Here is a 27980-nt window from a genome sequence, read left to right as displayed (position 1 = left end):
GGAGAATAAACAAAAAAATTTTAGCATCTTTTACTATATGTCAGGAACTATATGAAGAGTCTTTGAGGTAGGAAAATATTAAGTCTCTTCAAATTTGATACTAAGTTTTTCTGAAGAAAAAAATTTTAATTCTTACCTAAAGAAATCTATGTCATTCCTCACAACATCATATGAAGCCACTATCAGATTGTGCCTTTTTACTTGATGCTGTAATCTGTATTTAAAAATAAGTAAGGTTAGGAAACAGGGAATCCGCAGAGTTTATAATATAATTTCAAAGGGGGAAACTACAGCTACCATTGTATAAGGTGCTTTCAATTTGCCTACTAAGCCCAACATTCCCTTCTGCTTACTCTACATCCCTGACCCTGCTACTTGAAGGCCATTCCACTTATGACTTGGCCTTGTTGCCTTTAAATCAGTGTGATTAGAAAGAGACAGGTATCTAACTCAAAATGCGGTGGACATTTTAACTTTATCTGCCAACAACTCTTCCTTAGAGGCACTATTCCTTCACCACTCCATGTTGTGCTGGGGCGGGGATGGAGCAGCTATCAATCACACGTCCCCATTATCACCAAAGAGATGAAGTATTTGAATCAGGTTGAGCCATTCACAGTATTTTATTCCCTGACTACAGCGGCTGGTTTGGCGATAACCCAAACAAGGCCAGTGAGTGATCTCCAGCATTGATACATTCATGATGAAAGAGAGATCTCTCTTTACTGTAGTTGCCAAGCTAGGAGAATGTGGGTCTAAGACTGTCCATGGTCATCTTATCCACCAATTTTAGACTGAAGTCCAGCACAGACCAATAGAACAAGTTATTTATGGGGAAGAAGAGCAAATGAGAGCAATCTAGATATGCCTGAAGCAAGAATTCACCACTGAAATTCTCGATTTAGTGAATTGATGAATTTCCTATTCACTTAAGCTAGTTTGAGTTGAGTTTCTATCACCCGTAAGTGAATGATTCTAACTAACAGACACTACAGTAAGTTCCTAAAGAGTGCAAGCTGTTGAACTGCCTGTGTTCAAATCCTCATTCTGCCAATTAGCTGAGTGACCTTGGACCCAGTCCCCATGTCTTGGACTCCTCATCTGCAAATTGGGAAGAATAATAGTACCCACACCTCATAAGGTGATTGTGAGAATACACAATATACAATTTTACATAAATGTAAAACTGCTTAGAATAATGCCTGGCCATTAAGTGTTCAATATATGTCAGCTATTATTAATACAGAGGGCAGCAAGACTATGGAGTAATCAGCAACCTATGATTATCCAAGCTTTAAAAGATAAACTGAAATCAAAGAGACTGCGCTCTTCAAAATTTGTATTTAGGAACATAAGAGATGTACTAGTTAACACAAACAGGGCAAAGCTAATAGAACTCTATTGCTGCTACGGTATCAGGGCACCTGGAGTAGCCATTGTGGACCAAAAGCACTTTTGGGGAGAGAGAAGAAGGAAAAGGGAGCTCTTAGGGAAAGTGGGTAGAGAATAAAAATACAATAGAAGCAGCTAGGAGATGCTATGGTCAAAAGGGTAGCAAGAAGGGCACAGAGATGGCTTTGGTTCATTACAGTTTCTAGTTCCAATACTTAGAAAGCCCACTTGATTGTTAACAATGGCTAAAGTCCTTGAATTTTGATAAGTCTCACTCATCAAAGATAATTATATCTTTACAATGTACGCTCACCTTCTTAAATAAGTTTCTATGTCTGACAATCAAAAAAACTAACTAGAATTCATTTTTAATAAATTTTAATTCTTCCAAACTACTTAAAGCAAAACAGCAAACATTTTTTGTTGTACAGTTCTTACCTTATTCTTTCAGTAGGAGGTCCAGTATAGTGCAATGGATTGAGATATTCTCTGGAGCAAAATTTACCTACTTCATCCACCCAATGACCTGTTAATGTTGGCGGACAAACCACCAAGGAAGGAAGTGGCATACATTCTGCCAATTTTGATCTTGCATATTCCTGTGCCCTTTACAAGAACAAAACACAATAAATTAACTAGCTTGTTTACATTTCTCAGCATCTGGAAGCCTTCTTTTAAAATATTTTAAATTACCTGTGACAATGATCTCCTGCTAGAATGCAGATGGACTGTAAAGTTTTCCCTAAACCCATGTCATCACACAGAATTCCATGAAGTTTATACTTATTAAGAAATGCTAACCAGTTCACACCATCCTGAAAGGTTGGGAGAAAAAGAAAAATTATAAATGTTAACAGGCCATAAGAATTTTTTTCTTGTAAAAAACACGTTTGCACAGACCAAAAATCTGTATTTTTACAGGCAAAAAAGAAATAAATGGGTATAAGACACTAAATCTAAGATTTTACTAAATAATTTAAAAAAACTCTTCAAGGTACATTCAAAAGGAATAGTCACTATTTATATTTTCAAGACAAGTATAAAACTTTACCTGCTGATATTTTCTGAGTTCAGCATTGATTGGTACTGGAATTTTGTAATTTTCTAATTTTTTCCCATCTAACAATTGCTCCAAAAAGTGTCGTTCCTTGGCTTTCAATTGGATTAATTCTTCTGACATATTTGGAGGGTCTGGAATGCCTGCCTAAAATGATTTTTTAAAGTGTATTAAAACTATTTAGTCACAATTTTTTCATCCTCAGATTATAATTTCAAGCCTTTTCAAAATATAAATGCAGAGAAAAAAGTAATTCAAAAATAGTATAATTTTAAAGACTGAAAAACAAACAAGCAGACTTTAAAGAATTTGACAAGTATTAAAAGTGCTATAATGAGACTACTAAACAAACACATTTGAGGTATTTTAAAGAACATAGCTACAATTTAATTTTTCCCACACCATGCATTATTTGATAAAGAGGCAAATAAAGTTGTATAGCTTATTTTAAGTAAAATGCTGTTACTGGAGCTTCTCAGTTTTAGTGTTATGATGCCCCAAGGTATTGGTTCTCAAAATGCTGTCTGCAGACCCCTCAGGATCCCCAAGACCTTTTTTTTTTCTGCTTTATCTCCCCAAATCCCTCCAGTACATAGTTGTATATCTTAGTTGCAGGTCCTTCTAGTTGTGGCATCCCCATGACCTTTTCAAAGGGTCATTGAGGTAAAAAGTGTTTCATAATAAAAGAAAGACACTTTGCGTTTTTCACCGTGTTAACATCTGTACCAATGCTGCAACAGTAATGGTGGGGAAAAGTGCTTTTGCCTCAGAAAGAATCAAGGCAACGGCATCAAATGTACTGGTAGTCACTGTATTCCTCACAGCCATGCACCGGCATTTTTTTTTAAAGCTAGTTTCACTTAAGAATGTCCTTGAAGCAGTAAAAATAATTTTATTAAACCTCAACCCTTGAATGCACATCTTTTTAACATTCCGTGCAACAAAAAGTGAAGTACACATAAAGCACTCCTGCTGCATATCAAAGCACAATATGTTGAGGGAAAGCACTTGTGAGATTGTTTAAATTGTGAGCTGATCTAGCCATTTATTATGCAACATTTTACTTGAATGGACTGACAAACTCTGGTTATTTTGACTTCAGTATTTGGCTGACATTTTCTCAAAAATAAATTTGTCACTTCAAGGAAAACAACTGACATAACTTGTTGCCAGTGATAAAATTCAAGCTTTCAAGAGAAACATGGCGCTGTGAGCTTGACAGCTTCCCAATACTTAAAAAGAATTTTCCATTGGTGATAGTAATGAATCTAATTTTTTGTTATTGTATGATGAAATGTATCAACCTTTAAAAGATTTATATAACTCAGTGAACCAGTATTTTCCAAATAACCAATGCATTATCTTACAAAACATGTATGAATAAAAGATCTAATTCAAAAGTGTAAGATAAACTAATGAATATTAACGTAAGACAAATTACACATTCACCGCTAGGATTTTAGATTCTATATTGCACATAAATTTAACAAGCTTTCTCTTTTTGAGTTTTGGTATGCTATCAGATAAAAGAATATCCACAATAATTTGGAAAGGCAGTCAAAATACTGCTCACTTTTCCAACTACCTATCTCTATGAGGATGGACTTTCTTCGTATACCTCAACCCAAGCAACATGTAGCAACAGACTCAATGCCCAAACAAGAATCCAGCTATCTATTATTAGGCCAGGCATAGAAGAGATTTGCAAAAACGTCAAACAATGTCACTCTTCTCACTGGCTTACTGTTGTTTTAGAAAACAGTTACTTTTCATTAAAAAATGTTACTTATGGTAACATCTAATGGGTTTATTATTTAAATGAATAAATCTTTTTACATTTCTCAGTTTTAATTTCTATTACAGAAAATTTGATAAACAAAAGCTCTTTGGGGTCTTCAATTTTTTAAGAGTGTAAAAGAGATCCTCAGACCAACCAAAAAGCTTGAGATCTACTGCCCTATGTTATCTCTAAAACTAAGAAATGTAAAACTCTGGAAACAGAATTTCAATTAAATTCAATTAAAATATGTACTCCATATAACACCAGAAATAGTATTGGAGGAGTAAAGTAGATACACTGAGACTTAAAAATGACTGCGTTATATTTTCACAAGCTTTGAGAATTAGCAACTTTAATAAGATATAAACTAACATTTTAGCACATCTAATACCATGACAATCATCAAAATGAGGACTTTCTCACAATGCTTTACAAAGAAGTAACAAAATCTTCAAACGTTTATCCTCAACCAGATATAAAGCCATATATGAAGTCCATTTCCTAACAATGAAACCCTAAGGCCAAGAGTCATAAATATTGTTCAGTGCCAGTAACCCTTCCTCTGAGTATCTTCCTCACTCCAATTCCTATAAAATTAGCAAGAGTTACTAACAGTGAAGGGAATTAGAGCTCCTGTCAAACCACTGGTTGATAGTTCCTGAATCCTTGACAGTATATATTTCAGAAAAGTACATGATTCTTCCCAAGAAGATGTAATAGAGGAAATCAAGATAAAGAGAAACAGGAATGAACTTGCATGACATAAGCATGTTTCTATTGCTGTGTCTTCAAACTCACTAATCTTTTCTTTCGCAGTGTCCAATCTGCTTTAATCCCATCCAATGTGTTTTTATTTGTAACTATATTTTTCATCTCAAGAAGTTCAATTTGGGTTTTTTATATCTTCCATTTTGCTCCTCATTACACTCATGCTTTCCTCTACCTTCTTGAACATATGAAGTGTATTTTAACATTTGTCTACTAATTCTATTATGTAGATCAATTCAGGTTCTCCTATTGACTGACTTTTCTCCTGGTTATTGGACATAACTTCATACCTGGTTATTTTTTGGTGGGTGCTGAACATCATAAGTTTTACATTGTTGGGTGCTTGGATTTTTTTCTTTTAAATAGTTTAGAGCTTTTTTCTGGGATGTAGTTAAGTTACTTGAAATCAATTTGATCCTTTTAAGGCTTGCTTTTTTTTTTTTTTTTTGAGGAAGATTAGCCCTGAACTAACATCTGCTGCCAAACCTCCTCTTTTTGCTGAGGAAGGCTGGCCCTGAGCTAACATCTGCGCCCATCTTCCTCTACTTTATATGTGGGACGCCTACCACAGCATGGTGTGCCAAGCAGTGCCATGTCTGCACCCAGGATCCGAACTGATGAACCCTGGGCCGCCAGAAGCGGAACGTGTGTACTTAACCACTGCGCCACTGGGCCGGCCCCTAAGGCTTGCTTTTAAGCCTTGTTAAAGCAGGTCCAAATCAGCCTTTTGTCAAGGGCTAATTTGGCCCCACTACTCAGGCAATATACTTCTAAGATCTGTACTCGATGCTCTATATGGTGGAAGGTCTTTTGACTCAGCTTGGTGGAAACACAAGCTATTCCTGGCCCTTATGAGCTCTAGGAATTGTCCCACCTACTCCCTTTTAAATTTTTTTCCCCTAGTCTCAAACATATGCCCAGATGAATACTCAGCCCTTGTGTGGACCTCTGGAGCTTCCTCTCTGTGCAGCTACTTTCTCAGGTACTCTGCCTTGCAAATTCTAGCCATCTTGTCTTCCCTGCATTCTGAACTCCGACTCTTCAACTTGGTGAGACTGCTAAGCTGTTTAGGTTTCGCTTTCTTGTCCCATGGCCTGGACACTCACTCCAGACAATAAGCTAGGGCACTTCATTTGTTTCCCTTCTCTCATGAATCACTGTTCTGTGCTGCCTATTGTACAACATCTAAAAACCATTATTTGATTCATTTTGCCTGGTTTTCTAGTTAAGGTGGGAGTATAAATCTGGTCCCTGTTTTTCTATCACGCCTGGAAGCAAAATATGCATCACCTTCTTGTAATTTTTACATCTATCAAAGGGAACCTTACCAATCTTTTCTCAATCTCTAAAGTCTAAAATCTCTTTTCTCTGCCAATCTATTATCAAGTACTGTTATTTTCCCTTTTAAAGAAAAGTAGTTTAGACCCTTTGTCACCTCACAGTGGATTTGGGCTCTGTTTTGGGGAACTTCCATTCTAATCCACATTCAAACAGCTATTAAACTGATTTTCCTGACAATGCTTTCAGCTACTAGACTAATTTCCCTAAAACAGTGCTTTCATCATCTACTCCTTTGCTCAAAGAACACATGATAGTTTCCCACCACTCATTGATTTGAAAGCTAAAGACGGCCAAGGGAACTAAGTATAACCAATTTCGTTTACAGATAAGATGATGCACGCCCCAAGAGATAAAGGATGTGATTAAGACCTAGGAAGCAGAGGATGGAAACAGTTCTGGAAATGACACTTGGGTCTTTTGATGCAATAGTCTGGTAATTTTTTTTTGTCATGGTGGTTATTTTACTGTGGAATATTCATGTAGAGAAATATATAAACAAATGTACAGCTTAATAAACTATAGAAGACTTTTATAACTATTACCAAACCAAGAAAAATAGCCCTGCCATCATCCTAGAAGATCCCATATGCTCCTTCTCAGTGACAATCCACTCTCTTTTCCTCAAGAGGTAATCATTTCACTGACTTTCATGGCAATTTCTTTCCTATTTTTTTATACCCTTATCACCTAAGTATGTATCCCATGTACTTCTATTTTTGCAATTCACAAAAATGGAATCTTATGTTAAGGATTCATTAATGTTGTTGTATGTGTCTGTATTTTGTTCATTCTTATTGCAGTATAATAATCCACAGTTAACAAATCTACTCTACCAATGACGAATATTTGAGTGGTTTTAGACTACTATAAATAATGCTATAATAAATATTATTGAAGATGTGTCTTGGTACATGTGTATGAATTTATTTAGGGTACATACATAGGATGGATTTGCTGGGTCATTGGGATGGGAATCTTCAACTTTACCAGATATAGCAAAACTTTTTTTCAAAGATCCTATCCAATTTACACTCATACTTTGCTGGTAGGAATGGAAAATGTAAAATAGTACAGTTACTTTGGAAAACAGTTCGGCAGTTTCTTAAAAGTTAAATAGCATATGACCCAGTAATTCCATTCCTCCATATCTGCCCAAAAGAAATAAAGCACACATCCACACAAAGACTTATAAGTGCATGTTCATAGTAGCATTACCTGTAATAGCCAAAAGTTAGTAACAACCCAAATGTCTATCACCTGGTGAATGGATAAACAAAATGTGGTGTGTCCATACAATGGAGTATATTCAGTCATAAAAAGGAAGTACTGATACATGCTACAACACAGATGAACTGCATATCTACTTATTTCCTGAATTACAAAAATCTCATCAAAATACTTTAAGCAGCTTGGTGGTAGGGTCCTGGCTCTTCCCCTGCTTCAAGCCACTTCTTCTCCCCACAGTGGCCACAAACATTATTTCTATCCCATGAATATATTCCAAAATTCTACAACTTCAGCCGTCTAGTCTGCTTTCTCCATACTCCCACAGAGGCTTCATTTGCCTTTTACACTTTCAATTACCATCTCTCAAATTGACCTTTCATATAAACGTCAGCACCCAAATCTTTACCTAGATGTTACCAGGGATACTTAAGAACAATTCGATTTCTAGAATAGCATCAATGAATTATCATTCTTATAGGAACCATAGTTTTACTTAAAACCCTGTGTGTTAAAGAAAAAAATTAAAGCATGAAATTCTTAGTGCTTGTAATATAAACATACTCAAAATGTCTTTTTTTAAAACCTGACCTGTTCTTTAAAAAGTGTTACAGTTATTATGAAGTTATAGAAAACATTAAGTCCATAAACCAAGTATCTTCAACTTACCTCAAGTGGCATGAGTCTAATTAGTGTTGCAAAGCACTGCGTAGCCATGAATCTTACACTGTCTGTTTGATCACTCATTCTTCCCAACACAGGCACAACTAAAAGGACAATATATGGAACAATACCAACATCCAGTTGTTCCATTACACCTGAGTAAGTTATTAAGGAAATTTCCAAATGGTTCGGAGGTACATGTTTTTGCAAACAAACTGACATCTTAAGATTGTAATTTCTAAAATTGTTCCCCATTTTCTCATCTGTATTATGAGAGAACAGACTGCCTCTCAAGGTCGATGATTCAATTATAACAACATTTGCATGCTGCTGCTCCTTTGTAAACATTACGTAACTTTCTCATGATTAGTAATATAAAATTATGTTTTTTATCTGAGGAAAGCTGGAGAAGCTTTACTAATAAGATTTTTTTCATAGAGAAATTCCTACAAGTTTTTAGAATTCCAATACCAAAATAACATGTTACATTGCAAGCAAGGGAGGACAACTAGGGTCACTCAAAGGTTAATTCCAAATTTCCCACCAGGATCTTGACAATCAACAACTGGACAAAGCAGGTCCAGTAAGTTCAGTCCTCCTGCAATCTCCAGCATTTCTGAACCAGAGTTTCTACTCATTTGATCACCATCCGTCTTTCTTATCTTTCATGTACTTCAAGTTAAAGAATGTCAGTGGATGCCATACCCTTAGCAAAGGGCTTCCCTGTATATTTCTAGTTATTTAGTACATTTAGTATTTTCCACCCAAGTAATGAACTTTGGAAACATGTTTATAATATGCCTATGTAGTATCTGATTAATATTAATAAAACATTGCTTATAAACCAAAGAAATAGATGAGTTACTAGATACAGTTCATAAAGTACATAAAATTATTTCTGCCTATTAAAAAGAATTCTTAAAATTAATAACTATTCTTCAAGCTTTGTGTGAAAATTTTCATTAAAAAATATATTTGTAATGTATTTATAATGTAATATAAAAATACTTCAAAATAAAATGTAAAAAAGTAGTTTTCTTTTCAGAACAGGGCAGGCTATTTATGTGCATATCTGAACAAATCAATTTTATTTTAGTCATCCTTAAATAAAATGCATATAATTTCTGAATAGTTTGTCAAAATAAAAAAGGATACAGGCAAGTGCTTCAATTGCACCCTCTTGTTTGATATTGTCATCAATTGCTCCCAGCCATGGAAGTACCTTCTCCAAAAAAATATTCATGGTTTCCATGGTAGCTATTTTGCTCATGACACCAACACAACGAGCAGCCATGTGCCTCACTGCGGTGCTGGGGTACTGAAGGCACATATAAAGATGAGGCAAATGCTGTACCAACTAAAAACAAAGAGTTTAAGACAATCAGAATACTCATTAGGGAATCTACTGTTTAAAATATAACTATAATAGCCCATACTCAGAGGTTCTCAACATTCTAAGTGACTCTAAATTCAAGAATATCTCTGATTACCTCAAAACATTATTGTTAAAACATCCTCAATAAAATTTAATCTAAATCCAAACTCAGTATCACAGTAGTCCCTCCTTATCCAGTTTCACTTTCTGTGTTTCAGTTACTGCAGTCAACCGTGGTCCAAAAATATTAAATGGAAAATTCCAGAAATAAACAATTCATAAGTTTTAAATTGTGTGCTGTTCTGAGTAGCCTGATAAAATCTTGTGCCAGCCCACTCCATTCCGCCCAATAGGTGAATCATCCCTTTGTTCAGGATATCCGTGCTGTATACATTACCTACTTGTTAGTCACTTAATAGCCACCTTGGTTATCAGATCGACTGTCGTGGTATCCTAGTGGTTATGCTCAAGTAACCCTTATTTTACTTAATAATGGCCCCAAAGGCAAGAATAGTGATGCTAGCAATTTGGATATTCCAAAAAGAAGCCGTAAAGTGCTTCCTCTAAGTGAAAAGGTGAATAAGAAAAAAAATTGTATGCTGAGGCTGCTAAGATTTATGGTAAGAAAGAATCTTGTATCCATGACATTTTCATGCTAGTTTTGGTGTCACATATATACCAAATATACATGTACAGGAGAAAAACACAGTATATATAGGGTTTGGTACCATCCACAATTTCAGGCATCCACTGGGGGTCTTGGAATGTATCCCCTGGAGATAAGGGCGGATTAGTGTATAAGTATTTAAAAAGAAAAGGTGCAGAACTTCTCCACTGCTCAACATCCTCTCTCCAAGCATCAGAGAATACTCAGTTCTTTCCGAAATTAACAGGGAACATCAAAAGGCACTTGTAAAATTCTCCTACTGAGGTTGGGAAAATGACATCACACAGCACTAGTCCCCTTCAAATTTGGCAGCACTGGTTTAGGTTTAGGTACATACTTTTTATTCACTGGGCTGAGAGATCCTGTTTTGTTCTAGGCACCATACTTTGGTAGGTATTTTCCACTTTAACCTCCTGGCTTACCACAGGCATTATGATCACAATAGCATGACATATCCCATTGTTAAATGCCTGCTGCACAGAACGCCAGGATTAATGTTGATGAGAGCCAGATACCTGCTCAACAGACTAGCCTTATAGCTCAGCTGAATGCTGGTTGTTAATCATGGAGGGTAAGAACACAAGGATAGATTCTGTCCTTCTTTACTAATGATAAATCAGTGAAATTTAACAAGTAAAAGGACACACTTTATTACTACATAAACAGAAAAAGATCATTTTTCTCTACTCTGTTCTAGATTTTCCCTTTACAGATATGAAGAGAGAATTGGAGTTAGCACCTTTCACAGTGCTATAAATTGCAGAGAGCTTCCTATTGCAGTTATATGGGAAGAATACAAGTTTCTTCTATAGAAAAATCAGACAATTAGTTCTCTAGTCTATTTTCCTCCTCCCTCTGTCCCAACTTTTTCGTAAGAAATATTTTAATAGTCAAAAGACACAAATCAGTGTTCTACCTTTGCCACTGACTAGTCTCACCTTAGGCAGGTAACTTCCTTCTACCTTTACACTTACTTATCTTGGGAAGAGGTGTTATTACCTGTGCTTTTCCTTTCTTGGAGCTCTATTATTAAGATAAATATTATTAAGATGAATAGGGCTGCAGCTTTCTTTCCTGTTTCCACCTGGCTTCCATGTCATCAGAGCCCTGACCTCACTCCCCCGTGGCTAAGATCTGTTTCAAAGACCACAAGTACTGTGCTGTCAGGAAAGAAGGAATCTAGTTATACCATATAAAAGAAAACGCAATTACTGGGGATGACATCAAAGTTGTATTTGCCAAGCCTTAAGATTACTTGTTTTATTAGAAGAAAACTACACTTGCATTAGTTACCAAGGGATGAAGCTCAGAATCCATTGATGCTGCTGCTGTTTCAAAAACTTGCAGAGAATTCACCAGTTCTTGGGCAGGACCATCTCCCTTTTCCAGGAGGGACTTTCCATCTATTAAAATATATTGATTTAACCACATATCACCTTGCAAATAATTTTTCAAAATCTAGAGCCCACAAAAAGTTTTAGTACCTCCTCAGCTACCATGGGAGAGTCTATTTTGCTTTTTAACATAAAAATTAAATAACATGCCCTTAATTTAAGTGCTGAGATACAACACAAAGCAACTAAAGAAGTTTAATAACATAATGATCCATTTCAACTATCTCTTTCTAAATACATAACAGAAAAAATAAAAAACAAAAAGATATACAAAATGACACGAAAATAAGTTAAAATAAATTTTTTTACCAACCTTCCATTTTAAAACTTACTAGCTGGTCTGAGATAAACAAGTTTAGGCATTTTTATTTTATAAGGATATATGTAATGACACTGAAGGAAGGATATATGTAAAGACACTGATTTACATATATCTGAAGGATATATGTAAAGACACTGAAATTTATTAAAAACCCAACTCAGAAAAATATGTACACACCAAAATTATTTATGTCAATTGTATTCCTCAGTGGACCGACCATAGCATCCCAGAGATGTGGCAACTTCACTGCCATTTCACCGCCAAAATGTTTCACTATAGTTGTCAAGGCAAATTCGGCTCCTCTCCGTTGTACCAGGTAAGGCTTCTGGGCCTAAAATTAAATGTTAGTTGAAAAGAGAATTTCAGAAAAAAGTACAATGCATTTGAAATTTTATTATGAGAAACTGGAAGTCACCATCTAAGAATTCACAGTGTTACCATTAACCAATTAACCAATTATCGGATATATTTATCACAAGTATAAACATTTTTCAATAATAAAGTAAAATGCTTTTTTCAGGTTGGGGGTAAGGAATAAAAGAATACATGCCGTTTCTAGAGATGGTCCTAAGTGACATGTTTTCTTCTTCTTCTCCCTTCCCCAAAGAAACTTACCAGCTAGAGAGAATATGAGATAAAAAGATCTGTCCTTATTTATATTTGCTTAAGGGACAGAATAAGGGCATCTGTTTACTATAACCACAAGATTAATAACCTCTCACTTAGAAGTAATTTTATTATAATTAAATACAAAAAAAACTGTCCCCTCAGAAAGATACATACATATTTTTTAAATTACTTTTAAGTCGAGAAAGAACAATGCAAACCATAGAGGTATAAATATCAAAATCACAATAAATTTTCGATTGAATTATGAGAAGAATTTAACTAGTGAAAAGCCTTCATTCATAGACTATTTTAAAAGAAATGTAGACAGTAAGCTAAGATTTTGATTAAAAAAAGAAACTTAAGACAGGTCTATATATATATTTTATTTGCTTGTTTGTTTTGCTGCCAAACATTATCCCTGAGCTAACACCTGTTGCCAAACCTCCTCTTTTTTGGCTTGAGGAAGATTAGCCCTGAGCTAACATCTGTGCCAATTTTCCTCTATTTTATATGTGGGTTGCCACCACAGCATGGCTAACAAATGGTGTAGGTTGGTACCTGGGATCTCAACCTGTGAACCCAGGACGCCATAGTGGAGCGCCCTGAACTCAACCACAAGGCCACAGGGCCAGCCCCTAAAATAGGCCTATATTTACAGAAATATATTAAATCCATGTCTTTTAGCATTGACTTGCTGAACTCAGGTAAGTTCCTATGTCTTGCAACCAAAAGAACTACCTAGAACATTCATTCCATAGTTAATAATGTGACTGTAAGATTTTCAAAAACCACTTTTTCTTATCGTCTTTAAAGAAGATTGTACTGTAGAACAAGTAGATCAATGAAACAGAATAGAAACCCTAAACAGATCCTCACATAAACGAAGCATGATATATAACAGAGGTGCCATTATAAATCAGGGAGGAAAGGATTCACTAGCAGGATAACTGACTGTTCATATGGCAAAATAAATTTAGATCCCTACCTCACATCACAAATTTACTAAATTCCAGGTTGACTAAAAGTCAGGTAGGGGACAATTATTTGACACTTACAAACTTATCCTCTGAATATCGGCAGTAATTCCTGGCATTGATAAGATTGAGAAAAGTTAACTTTCACTGTTTATAACATCTCTGCAATCACTGCTACAGGAGTGAATTAGTTTATATTTATGAATGACTTATGTAGCTTGTAGGGTTTCTTGCCTAGGAAAATAATCAAAGTTAAGCTGGTAAAAATTACAAGAGGCAGAAGAAATTTAAAGAAGTTGGCGGTTTTTCTGGATCACGTTGCTGGAGTACTCCAAACGTTATTAATTCCAGTTCTTTCACTTAAAAATACAAAAACACAAGTCTGGAAGCTAGGACAACAATTTAGCTCTCAATCTGTAAGATATCTGTTTAAAAATCAGAGTATTCCAAGAAAAAAACTACTTACCTCATCAAGTTCAACAAGGATATTTCCACTACTTCCTGCAGGAAGATCTGCTATTTGAGCTTTTACTGCTTTGGGGGTAGGACCTCGCCTACTTGTGATAGCAAAAGCAGCTTTCTGATGCCTATACAGTGTAATTATACCTCTGTGCTTGGTGACACTATGCTGCATTCCATCTTTTTCAGAGTTGGATCCTAATAAGAAAAACAATTAAATAATCTGTTAGGCGTAATATAGGTGACCAAACGCTTTCTGCTCCAAAAGAGATATAACATATTTTAAAACTATGACTTTTAAGCCTCAATTTTTACAGGCCAGTGACATTTTCTTTAGACAATGAAATGGTAACAAAATAATCAATAATTTATAACATTAAGTTAAATGTTTTGATATTTGCACAGGATCATATTTAATACAAAGTTGCAGAATCATGTTAACAACAAGAAACATCACATGCAAGAACGACTGTGCCTTCAGTTAAAGTATATTAATTTTTAAAAAATGAATGATTGTTTCTAGGCATAAAAAGAAATATTAAAAAACAGTGCAAGAAAGCTCTCTCTAAAAGAAATGTCCGTAGTCACCACGAATTCAGAAACATCGACCACTACAAAACACTGCTGCCTCACAAAGCATTGCGGCGTGGGGGGGGGGGGGGGGGGGAGGGTGGAGGAATCACCCTATTAAATTTTTAAGATGTTGATATTCTAAATGTCCACTTTCCTCTTCCAGTTCATTTGCCTTTTTTAAAGACCCATATTGCACCAAAGTTGTAAATCTATCACATTTCAAGTAATTTGCTTTTCCAAAATCTTATTAACAAATCAAATAAATCATACAGGACTAAGGCATGTGAAGAAACATTGGTCCTTGAGACTAGCCTAAAGAGAGCAGTTCTTATTTTCCATATAAATTCTCCAGATGAAAACAGAAAAGTTAGTTAATTATTTGCTAAAGGTAAGAGAGTTTACTTATCTCATAAGCCATGCACTGAATCAGAGAAACCAGAGTTTTACAGGATGAACTTTCACTTAACATGTGATACAATTAAGTTTTCTAGCCCAGTTAACAGTAAACTCTATAACAATGGTCTTAGAAGGTAAGGGTTAACACCTGTCTCATAGATTTCAGTCATCTTATATGAGATATCAGGTCTTTTATGAATAGCTTATTTGAGTTTTAGAGGGTTGTGATTTGATTAGCAATATGTGCAAATTCTCTCAAAATGGGAAAAAGCTCTAACATCAAGTGGATTTGTGCTTAAATTATACCTATAAGTAAATGAAAATGAAAGTTTAGATATATACCTTTAGAATTTTCCTGGCCACTTTGTGTTGGTACTGGACATGTGACACAAGGAGTTAGATACGGGTCCACACAAAGTGAGCTACAGAGGTTCTTAATAATTTTTGGATTGGGACAGGGCGTCCTTGTTGTGCACTGATGAAGTAGTTTGGCTATGCACTGAGCCGCATAGTTTTGCACTAGTGTATTCTCTTCTTTTTTAATTGTCTCCATTAATGGTTTTATGATAGGATTTAATTTCTCCGGAAGCTGCTGCAAGCTCACAACCGCACATGCAGCAAAAGTATGCACTCTCAACTGCAACACTTGCCACTCCTGGTTGGTCTCTGTAACTGTCATTTGGACCTGCTGTCGTTTACTATCTAACTGCTGTAACACTTGAGGATTTAATTTGAAAGATGATGTGACTTCATTAAAAACAGTAGTGACCTATTAAAAAAGAGAAATTAAAAATAATTAATGACATCAACCCCAAATAGCCTATAAACTCCTAAAGGGCAGACAGCAAGCTTTCTGTTTCAATCTTAAGTTTCACAATATCTAGTATTATTTTAACATTCAGTAAACTAAATAAATGTCTAAAACCTCCCAACTAAACTTCATTTTAATTTGCCTTAATTTAATATTAGCATTATATTCTTTAAGATACAGTCCCTTGAGAAGAACAAAATGACCTATCCTTTAAATACATCTAATAAGTTTGAGAGAAAATCACACTCAACACCCACATAGTACTTTGGTGAAATGAGACAGCTATAAGCAAATATCAACTAACTGTTAATTAAGGAATACCAAAACTCATAAACTTCCTTTTACAGAAAAATATTCTTCAACTCAAAAACTTTTAGGGTAGCTGTTACTAAGGGGCTAAGTGTTGCTAACTGGATTATTTTCATTTTTTTCTTTCACTTCCCTTCTGGTGAAAATGCCCAGGTAATGGCGGGGGGGCGGGGGGGGGGGGCAGGGGGCGCGGGGGAGAAAATGGTTCAATAACCATTAATTCTTCAATTACCACAGCTGTCTCAGTACTTTACAAATCCCATTAAAAGACTGTTCAATACAACTTTTTAAACAATTTTATTGAGATATAATTCACATATAATACACCATTTAAAGTGTACAATTCAATAGTTTTAATTATATGCACAGAGTTGTGCAACATCACAATTTTAGAACATTTTCATCATCTCCAAAATAAAATTCATACCTATTAGCAATCATTCCTCATTTCCTCCCAGCCCTATGTAACCACTTATTTACTTTCTCTCTTTATAGATTTGCCTATTCTGGATATTTCATATGAATGGACTAATACAATACTGTAATCTTTTCTGACTGGTTTCTTTTATTTAACATAACACTTTCAAAGTTCATTGATGCTGTGGCACATATCAGTACTTCATTCCCTTTTTTTGCCAAATAATATCCTACTATATGGATATACCACATTGTATTTATCCATTCATTAGTAGATGAAGGTTTGGGTTGTTTCCACCTCTTAGCTATTATGAATAATGCTGCTGTGAACATTTATGTACAAGTTTTTGTGTGGGCATGTTTTTTAAATTACCATCTAAAGATTTTGTGATGGCTTAAATAACAAAGTCTTCTTGTTTGATAGGTAACTGGAATCATAAAGAAGCTCCATAAATAGATCAGTCTGATCAATATGGCTCAGAAAAGCCTGAAACACTGAAGAATTTAAGTTTTTTTTTCAATGGAGAGCCTAATTTTTCAGACTTAGAAATGATTCTAAATCTAAATCTTAGATTATGGACAAGACTGATAATACTGGCCTCTTATTATGAAAAACAAAATAGGCACACAAATAAGATGGTCTGTTATCATTACAAAATACCAAAGGCTTTAAATTGAGCTATATCTGCTTGACCATGTCGATCTGCTCACTACAAAGAAACATGATTACATATCACATTCCACTTTGTTTTGTCTGTTTTGTTTGAGTTCTGCATAAGATTTATTTGAAACAGGGTTTCACTGTTAAAAGTTTAAAAACACTGTCCTAAATACACTATGCTTCTGTCAATTTTCAATGATTCTAGGCAGCTCAGGAAAAGCTTTCCAATTACCCCCAATTCACTCATTCAACATATATTTATTAATACTAAAAGATGAGTAAGATCAGTGTCTTGATACACTCAAAAAAATGCAGAGACTAGTGTGGGAGATATATATATATAAGTAAACAATTAAGACAATCTAACAGAGAATTTAGGTTAAGTGCCAGTTGCTATGGGAGCACATGGGTTGCTTAAGTCTTCTTAGGTGACAAAATTAGTGGAGGCTTGCCAGAGAAACTTAACACTTGTGCTGGGTTTTTTTTGTTTTTGTTTTTTTTTTATTTTTTTATTTTTTCCTTTTTCTCCCCAAAGCCCCCCGGTACATAGTTGTGTATTCTTCGTTGTGGGTTCTTCTAGTTGTGGCATGTGGGACGCTGCCTCAGCGTGGTTTGATGAGCAGTGCCATGTCTGCGCCCAGGATTCGAACTAACGAAACACTGGGCCGCCAGCAGCGGAACACGCGAACTTAACCACTCGGCCATGGGGCCAGCCCCTGTGCTGGGTTTTTTAAGAACAGCTAAATCAGAAGTTGTAGGGGCATCCCGGCAAACAGAGTGAGATAGGGAGTGGAAAGCGAGGCCTTGTCCAAGGAACTGAAAATAGCTTACCACACCTTGAGCACTGGGTGCAGATGGAGGAATGTCAAGAGATGAACTTGGGATCAGAACAGAGGGTTAAGGGTAGGGAATTCCTGGCAAAAGAAAACAGGAGTTCTGACACAGAAGCGAGAGAGTGGTACACTTCTGCAAGAGGAAAGCGAACTAGGGTTAAGTGGAAGAAGTTTGAGAAATAATGAGGAGAAAAGAAATGAGGAATTTAGAGAAGGTGTTGAAAATAAGAATGGAAAAACTAAAATCAAGGAAAAAGAAAATAATGTTTTTAAGCAGGGGAAGGATGTGTTCAGAGTGGCACTAACGGACTTTACTAGTCTGACACAGCATGCAGGACAAAATGGACCAGAGACTGCCTGGAGCCTTAGAGATGAGTCATGACCTAGTCATAAAGTACTAATGCCTTTGACTGGGTTGTGGCAACAGAAACAGAGACAGGATAAACATATGAGATTTTTTGAAAGGCAACGTTAACTAGATTTGTGACTGCATAAAAAGGGCACTTTTTGTTAAAAAAAAAAAAAATTCCAGTTTTGGTTGTGTTAAGTTTGAAGTGACAGTAAGATGTCCAAGTAAAAAGGCCTAATAGAAGAACACAAAACATCAAGAGAAGACAGGATAGCACATAGATAAAAACTAAATTGTGAGAATGGTGAGAGACAAAGAAAGGCCTTAGGGAAAAGCCTATATTTGGCAAGCAAGAGAAGAATAGGGATTCAATGAAAGATACAGAGGGCAGTGGCTCTTAGCCAAGGCCAAGACTAACCTTTTGAAATTGCCCTTCTCTCAAATACTCTCTTCCAGAGATTCTGATATCCCAGGTCAAAACCGCTGGACTAATGAAGTTGATGAGACAGAACAGTAGTTTCATTGGGGAGTAAAAAGTTTGAATAAGAAAAGCTTGGGAAAGGGGCCATTTGCTAGCTTTAAAAAGAAACATTGCCAGAAATAGCAGGAAGGGAACCCAGACCATACAGAAATTTGAGATTTTATTCCAGGCGCTCAAAAAGGTGTGTGTGTGTGGGGGGGGGGGGGGGGGTGAAAAGGAGAAATTATACAACAACAATTAGAAAAAGAACTTTATAAAAGAACAACTCAGAAAAAAATAGCAATTTTTGCTTTCTTTCACAGGTGAAAAGAAAAAATTTCAACTACGGTATTTTTTAATTACAAAGGGGCATAAGAAATGAAGACTGCTATTTCACAGGGAACAACACAAATGAAGTGGCTCAAATAAGGACAAACTTATTTACAACACCTAACCTCAAGGACTTAGTACAAAGCTAAGTACAGTATTACTAAGTATAGTAATCAAGACACTGGTGCTGGCATAAGGAGAAACAAAGAGATTGAACAAACAGAGCCTAGATAGAGACCCACACTTATATTTCAACTAATTTTACACTGTACATAAATATTAATTCAGTATGCATGTTAAATATCTAATTATAAAAGCTAAAACCACAAAGTTGTAAAAAAAATATATATATGTGAATACTTTTGCCACTTGGAGATAAGAAAAGGTACTTAGGTCACATAACACAGTAATCATAAAAGAAAACAATTGATAAATTAGACTTAAATATTCAGAAAGCATCTATCTGACAAACGATTGGTATCAGAATATATAAAGAACTCCTACAACTCAATAATAAAAACAGAATCTAATTAAATATAGACAAAAGATTTGAACAAACATTTTAGAAAGGAAGATCCACAAATGGCCAATAAGACATAAAAAAGCACTGAACACATTAAATCATCAAGGAAACACAAATTAAAACCACAAGAACACGATCACACAACCACCAGAATTGCTAAAACTAAAAGAAATAACCACACCAAATGTTGGTGATTATGTGGAGCAACCAGAATTCTCACATATTGTTAGTTAGACGATAAAATGATACAGCCATTTTGGGAAAAGGTCTGCAATTTTTTTATAAAACTAAGTAAGCATCTACCCTACGACCCAGCAATTCCATTCCTATGTATTTACCTAAGAGAAATGAAAATATATGTCTATAAAAGACCTGTACAAAATGTTTACAGCAGCTCTGTTGATAAGAGCCAAAAACTTGGAAGAGCCTAAGTGTTTATCAACAGGAGAAAGGCTTAAACCAACTGTCGAATATTCATATAAAATGGAAGAAAACTCAGCAATAAAAAAGAATGAATTATTATAGATATAACAACATGGATGAAATTTAAAGAACATCATGCTGAAAAAAACCCTTACACCAAACAGCACAGAGTGTATGATTCCATTTATATGAAATTCCAGAACAGGCAAAAGTAATCCATGATGGAGGAAAAAAATCAGAACAATGGTTACTTGAGGGCAGGGAGAGGCAGAGATTGACTGGGAAGTGGTGATGGTACTGTCTGTATCTTGATAGGGTTTGGGTTTCATAGGTATATGCTTCTGTTAAAATTAATCAATTGCTTCATTTAAGATTTGTACACTTGATAATATATAAATTTTACCTCAAAAAGAAGCAAAAAAACCACAATACTAAATTTCAATGATATACATATGCTGAAGTATACTGCTATCTGCAACTTACCTAGAAAGGCATTAAAAAATAAGATGAATTGATGGTTGAATAGAGGGGTAGATAGTTGCATACATACGTGACAAAGCAAATTTAGTAAAACGTTAACTGTGGAATCTAGTTGGTGGGTATAGGAATGTTCGTTGTGTAATTCTCTTACCTTTTCTTTATGGTTGAATATTTTCATTATAAGTCAGGAGGGGGGAGGAGAAATACTCAGGAATGTACAGAAGTGGTTTTCTCTGTACTCTGCCAGTTTTAACCAAAACTGAAAAAATGACGAAAAATGTAACAGCTTTTTCTACTAGGTGCATTGGTTTGTCAGAATCTGAGTAAAAAAAAAAAATTCCTCCTCCATCCTCTTATTTCAAGAAAAGTCAATATAATGAAATAACTCTTCTAAAGGGTACGGATGACAGGCTACCAAGCCAAAGATAGATTCAACAAATTAGTGTTTTTGTGGTAAACATGACATGACAAATTTCTAATCTTTATTTCATGCTCTATCTAAAATTAAGAAAGTTACTTCTTTACTCACCAGGTCATTAGCTTGATCTATTGTAAAAACATTGTTGTTTACTCTATTACCAACATCAATATGTGCATCAGCTAATGACGAAATAAGCTGTTTACACTCATTCTGCATTCGCGTGAACGGAACGGCAATTTCATCATAATACAAATGTTCTGAAAGGATATCAAGTAAACGTGGCTGCACAGCTAGGGTAACAGCTTTACACTCCTAAAACATAACAGACAGCAATATTCAGGGCAAACATATAAACATAATTCTAGAGATGCATAAATTTTCACTTGCAAACTACCAAGTTCTACATTCCTATTGATTTTGAGTCTGTGTTCTGTTATCTCCCAGAACAATATCGTTAGTTGCACAAAGAAAAGGTATCACACTCAAACTGCTCTAAAATTTTAATATGAATGACTACAGAACATGCACACAGAACTATTACAATTCCATCAAATTTTCCTCCTAACTACTCTTACTTTAAATTTACTCCAAGTTTATATATAGCATAGATTTAAAAATATGTAACTATAAAAAGAAATCAATCAGAAAAGAACACTTAGCATGCACTAAAAATGTTATTTAAAAACTCATTACTAGATTTCTTAAGAGTTGAACCCACAGCTTCACATGCCATACTGTAGAAATGGATATATAATTTAAAAGCTACTCACCTGCCCCCAAATTTAACTAACCCTTCCCACTCTCTCTGGTGGTTGCCTGCCCAACCAGAGGGGGAATGGCCTCAGTGGTGAGCCATGAGGGGTTCTGTGGGATCTGGGTGATCAGCCTGGGCTTCACAGAGTAAGTCCAGAGAAGCTCTGTGAGGGTCCAGAAACCGAACTGTCAACACTTGCTGCTGAGTCTGAGAGGCACAAAAACACAGCATCACTGCCTCTCCAGCACACCGAGTCCTGCCTAAAAACAGATGAGCCTTGCTTCTTTCCAGAGGCAAAGTTAGGGTCTCAGTTCAATAGAGCATGGCTCAATTACTTTTAGACACAGCTCTGACAAACTGCTAAGAGGCAGTAACAAGCAACTCTCACAGCAAGTGCAGACAGTTAAATTTCCAGAATTCCAGACAATGGAATAAACAAAGCCAGCAGGAAGTTTCTTTGATTTACAGAAGCAAGCCTTACACAAAATCTTACTAGGTGTTAAAAGTGAAAGGGGCTGCAAGGGAATGGCTTATTTGGAAACATGAAGATTTTGGTTTAAATGTGGAGATTTTATTCTTCCTGTGACCAAAAATTCTGCCCTTGCCACTACTCATGCAAATAGATCTCTATTACTCAAAGCCTCTTGTCTTTCGTAGTTTTCAATGATATATCTGAGAGAGATACTATAGAGGAATGAATGACCAACAGTTCTGGGCCATTTCCATATATACACATGTTTTCTAGAGAGGGACATTTCTTAACAGATTGTAGGACCAAGATCAAATAAGTATGGGCATAGCTAGTAGTCTCAAGTACAAGACTGAGGGTTCTAAGAAAAAAGTATAGGGTTAAAGGCAAAGAGGACAGAAACAATGTTTCAATATAATTTGGAATACTTGTCTATAAAGTGTTGGATTTTTTATACAGAGAAAATTTTCACTTTTCTGTTTGTAAAATATAATGAAAATAATCCTAACAGCTAATGGAAATTGGTTTACTCAATTTGTCTTCATTACTTTTTGGGAAAAATCTTACCTTTTGTAAAGCAGCCCATTCACAGATTACCAAAGCAACACTAATTCTCTGTAAGGCAGATTTGGAGTTCAAATGGAAGAGTAGTAACTGGCCAAGGGATTCAGCTGGTTTAATTTCTTGGGTTACCACATTTACACCTGGATCACAAATACAGCAACAAAGTGCTCCTAACAATCTAAGAGGTAGAAAAAAGAAGTTACTATAGAAATTACTTCAAGGTCCCCCTATTGAAGCTGTAACTTTTCCCAAGGAAGACATAACTCCTATCTTCTCTTCATAAAAAGATAGAAATCTTACCTAAAACTTCAAAAAAATTAAAAATGTTTTCTTCACTTTAATTTTTTCTTCCTCTGTAACCAGTGTGATGGAGGAAGGACTGACAGACATATCAGAGGAATCTTTGGTTAAATTACTTTTGAATTTAGGAATACTCACTTGGCTGCCATCATTCTGGCCCGCATAACCACAAAATCCCTTGTAGTGGGGTCTTCCATGATAGTGTCTGCACCTGCAATGTACTCCTGAAGTACTTCTTTACTCTGGCTTTGGCCTTGGCGCACTTTACCACATGTTTTTTCCTGGAGGGAAGGAGGAAAAAAAAATAAAGATTAATCATTAAAAGTTAATAGGCAACAAAAAAAATACTCTCATTTGTTATAATCCCAATAAACTAGTTCTTTTCACATAATTTTAATGGATAAAAATTACTATGCATTTTGTCAAGGACCTAACTAAATAATAATTTCTCCTTTTGTTAAATTAATGAAATCACACCTATAATAAAGCAATACAGATTTCTTATATGGTTATCAAATTAATAATTATGAGCTGAACATACAAATACATTATGTCCCTCTACACTTACCTTGGCTCTAGCTTTTACTTCCAGCAACATATTTATATCAATAGGTAAATGAGAAGGCTGCATCATTAAGCAAAGCCAAGCACCCATCCACGGACAAGCAGCTGCTACTACATACTGAACTGAAGCCTTGCTCAATAATTCCATCCAAACCTACAGGGTGAAAGGGGATCAAGAAAGTGAAGTTTTTCTAGTAAGGGCTAGTAAAGCCTAATATTTATTTTTAGGGATACTGAATTGAAAAAAATAAGTAAGAAATAGCATGGAGGTTAATTTTAAAATTCAATATAGAGGCTTATTTTTAAATACTGTTTTTTGGTAAGTTTGTATACTAATAAAAGTAATACAAAAGAAACTTTTTAAAAAAAGGAATACAAAGAATTTTCTTCAGTATTTTATGAAAATCATTTAAAATAAAAGCTACTCATGAAAATAACAGAGTTGTCAAAATCTCAATAAGTCACTGAAATACTTTGTATATATCATAAAGTTCAATAGTAATGCAGTCCTGTGTTTAACACACACTTCAAGATATAACTCCTGATAAATATCCTTTAAATTTAGAGGTGCTAATATCCTAATATAAATTCAAAACAGTGTAAGTCTTGATTCATGATCTTACTCACTAAGGTACCTTTCTTGATTCCTAACATTAAATGGGCCGGGACCCGCAATGTAGAAATACCACCACTGTTAATCCAAGGCTGTTAACAATGAGCCACCCCAGAGGCCAATAATTGCGCACTAACTTAACAGGTTTTAAAGGTACAACAGTGCCATTTCCCCCCCTAAATATTATTGAATACATCAAATGGCTCTTCTTTAACAATCCTAACACATATGAGCAATCTTGCTAAGTATGGGAAAAAGGTACAAGTTTAAACTATGACAATCAGACTCTATATATTACCAATAAATACCAAAAGATACTTTGCAGGATCAATAAGCATACTGATAAATAGCAAAATAAGCGATGGAGGAAAGCAGTTTTTCATTTTATTTTCTGTATTGAGACTATCAGAAAGTACTTAAAACACTTGCTTAGTAGTTCACAAAATCAGAGGAGGAAGCATGACCAACCAGGACTTAAGTATTATATTCCGTAAGAAGCCTATTTCCTTGTCTCATCTTGCACATCTCCAGACTTTTCAAATCTCTTGAATGATTTCTAATTTCTTAAAATCCCTGACCAACAACAGTATAGCAATTATGAACATTTAAAAAGAGCTATCCAAGTTACTGGGAAAAGGAGTACAGATATATTCACTGCGTACCTTGTGAATGAGGTCCAGAATTTCCTGGCTGCTTTCTAAAACGCAAAACTGAAAAATGTGTCTCAGCATATCAGCCAGGATAGGTATAAGCCAAGATGAAGAGTTCTGAAAATAAAAACAAAATCAAAGATATAGCATATACTTCTTGGGTATTAGCTTATTTGAAGAGCTCTAAGTCAAATAATAGAAGTATTACCATGAAAAGACTATATGGCTTTATCAAAAAGGTTTAAGTGTAATAAATTTTGACAAGATTTTGGAGTAACAGTACCATAGTTATTATTCCAATGATTTAAAGAAGTTAAATGGCATATAATCACTGGGAAGCTAGAGAGAGTCTCATTATGATTAACAACACTGAATTTTGCATCAGATAAGTTGAAATCCTCCATATGGAAGCAAACTCTAACCACCAACATTCCCTTGATTATATTATATATCACTGCTTTGTCATGCAAATTTGAAAAATGATCAGATTACTACTGCTGTGCTGGAGGACCAGAGATTAAGTTCTATGTGCTCACCAGTAAGGCAAGTAATGAATTATAATATCCAACCTAGAAAATTCTACTTTGAGTTCACTACAAAATTAAAGGCAAAGGTTCTTAATCTATTTTGAATCAGGGACCCTTTGAAAATCTGATGAAAATTATGCACACGCTTTCCTTAGAAAACTACAATTATACACATACTTAGGCATAACTTTTTGCTTCCAGTTTCAGAGGGCTTAGGGATTCCCATAAGTCCAGGTTTAGAACCTCAAACTAAGGAATTTTTCAACAATTCAAAAGCCCACCCAAATCAAAAAATCAAATAGTGCCTAACCAAGTATCTGTGTGTTCCCAGAGTTCTCAGAAAAGGAATCTAATGTGTTGTCTATTGTTATTCAAATGATGACAAGCTCACTAAAATAAGACTGGTCAACAGAAAAATTCTAGTAACTAGTTCATGGTACCTATCACCCACTTCCAATTGTACCAATCGTAATTTTTTAGGCAAAAAATATTTTGTCTGGAAGAGACTAAAGAGAAATCAGAAAATTTTAACTGAAATTCCAGAAAGGTACCTATAATTTTCTAGCCAATAGAAAACTAATGACAAAGACAGGACCACGGATATATGTTCTCAAAATGGTTTGAAAGAAGTTTAAAACAGACTACAAAATCATCAGCTGGGGAGCCTAATCACTGATTTGCTATGCCTTAACTACTTTTCACTGAAAGGGGAAGGAAAGCTGGGAAGAAGAAAAGCTCTCTTTTCTCATCGGAGAGAATTAGGGACAATCTTAACAGAATTGGGAAGACTGTAATAGCAGTAAGCAACTAATTTAAGATTACTCTTTTATAATCTCTTATTTCTGATTTTCCCCAATCATACCTACCAACTCTCTTAACCCACCCCAACCTTTTCATTGGAAATCCAAATAGTTGCTTGTAGATCCCAAAGCCACATCTATAGAGGAAGATTTTCCCCCCTATATTTATAAACAATAAATGTGATATAAACCATAGCAGTCTTCTCAGGCTACAAGCTTTTTTACTCTAGTAATTGCTACTTTATTAAAAACAACCAGGGGGAGGAACGGACGAACAGATAAAGCAGAGGGGGTTTTAGGGTAAAGAAATTATTCTGTATGATAGAATAATGGTGGAGAGATGTCATTATACATCTGTCAAAACCCATAGAATGAATGTACAATATCAAGAGTGAAACTTAATGTAATTATGGACTTGGTTGATAATGATGTGTCAATGTTGGTTCATTGATTATAACAAATGTACCACTCTGGTGTGGGAGGTTAGTGGTGGGAATAGCTGTGTTTGGGGTTGGATGAGAAGGTATATGGGCACTCTCTGTGACTTACCATTTAATTTTGATGTTAACTAAATCTGCTCTAAAAAGTAAAGTCAATAAATAAAATAAAGAGAAAAATAAATAAAATTTAAAAAACAAAGAGAAAACAAAAACTCAACCAAACAAAAAAACCCACCCCAGAATACATAGGTCAACGTCATCACAGGAACTAGTATTGAAAAATACGGATTCTCAAGTAACAAAGCATAAAGTCTGCTTAGCAGAAAATACAAGATACAGCCGAGAAAACATCTGTAGGTCAAATGCGGCCCACTTGAATATCGTGTAAGTATCTCCTTTTAGATATGGTTGCAAAAGTAACATGGCTTTAACTATTATTACTATCTTAAAAGATCACAAGGTATAGTTTGGCCCATCTAGGGACAATCTGTCTCTTGCAAATACAAAAGTTGTCCCACCTGTTTTCATTAATTTTGTACCTGTCTTCCAGTAGGCATTGATTTAGGCAGGTAAACTAACGCTGTTGCTTTGTATTTATAGGTTTATTTAATTGCATTGGTAGGAGAGTGGGGACGCATTGAGGAGTGTAGTATTTTTAGTCCTTTAGAGATTATCCGCCTTGGGATTCCCCTCCTCAAATTTTTTTTAAATAGTCAATGGACTTTTAGTGTGCTACTAACTAGCACTGTGCTAATCAAAAATTTCCCCCCTAATCTTAGGCAAAGTCTGGAAAACTCTGATGACTGTTTAGTATTAGTCCAGCACAGTGTAAACTAAAATACAGAAAAATTCCTACCAGACTCTTTACTTCACCAGGTTTAAATTAACTATATCTGGACTACTACAACTTAAGTTATAAGGGAATTCATGTTTTTTTGTTTCTTTTTTTAAAGATTTTATTTTTTTCCTTTTTCTCCCCAAAGCCCCCTGGTACATAGTTGTATATTCTTCATTGTGGGTCCTTCTAGTTGTGGCATGTGGGACGCTGCCTCAGCATGGTTTGATGAGCAGTGCCATGTCCGTGCCCAGGATTTGAACCAACGAAACACCGGGCCGCCTGCAGCGGAGCGCGCGAACTTAACCACTCAGCCATGGGGCCAGCCCCGGAATTCATGTTTTAAGAGAGCTTTTAAGAAAATTCTTTTGGTTTGTGTTAAACGATTCACACAATATTAGCACTTCATGTTAGTGCTAAAAGTAGTCCCCAACATTTTTGTAGTGAAGATTA

The 27980-nt window shown here is 35.3% G+C and overlaps 1 protein-coding gene across 2 annotated transcripts in view; it reads right to left on the bottom strand.

The window, feature by feature from the left end:
• The window catches only part of BTAF1 (B-TFIID TATA-box binding protein associated factor 1), a 92946-nt gene that overhangs the window by 17020 nt on the left and 47946 nt on the right, over nt 1-27980 (bottom strand). For both annotated transcript variants that reach the window (XM_046652980.1, XM_046652981.1), the window contains 15 exons: nt 24938-25042; nt 23667-23816; nt 23237-23379; nt 22802-22976; nt 21120-21323; nt 15337-15763; nt 14033-14223; nt 12161-12314; nt 11561-11670; nt 9381-9582; nt 8232-8380; nt 2444-2596; nt 2086-2207; nt 1831-1998; nt 137-214 (listed from right to left, as the gene is read on the bottom strand). In XM_046652980.1, the coding sequence (XP_046508936.1) occupies nt 137-214; nt 1831-1998; nt 2086-2207; nt 2444-2596; nt 8232-8380; nt 9381-9582; nt 11561-11670; nt 12161-12314; nt 14033-14223; nt 15337-15763; nt 21120-21323; nt 22802-22976; nt 23237-23379; nt 23667-23816; nt 24938-25042 (2531 nt within the window). The remainder of the gene's footprint in view (nt 1-136; nt 215-1830; nt 1999-2085; nt 2208-2443; nt 2597-8231; nt 8381-9380; nt 9583-11560; nt 11671-12160; nt 12315-14032; nt 14224-15336; nt 15764-21119; nt 21324-22801; nt 22977-23236; nt 23380-23666; nt 23817-24937; nt 25043-27980) is intronic.

Source organism: Equus quagga, chromosome 2 (assembly GCF_021613505.1).
Source record: "Equus quagga isolate Etosha38 chromosome 2, UCLA_HA_Equagga_1.0, whole genome shotgun sequence".
NCBI lineage: Eukaryota > Metazoa > Chordata > Mammalia > Perissodactyla > Equidae > Equus > Equus quagga.
This window is presented reverse-complemented; position numbering and strand designations above follow the sequence as displayed.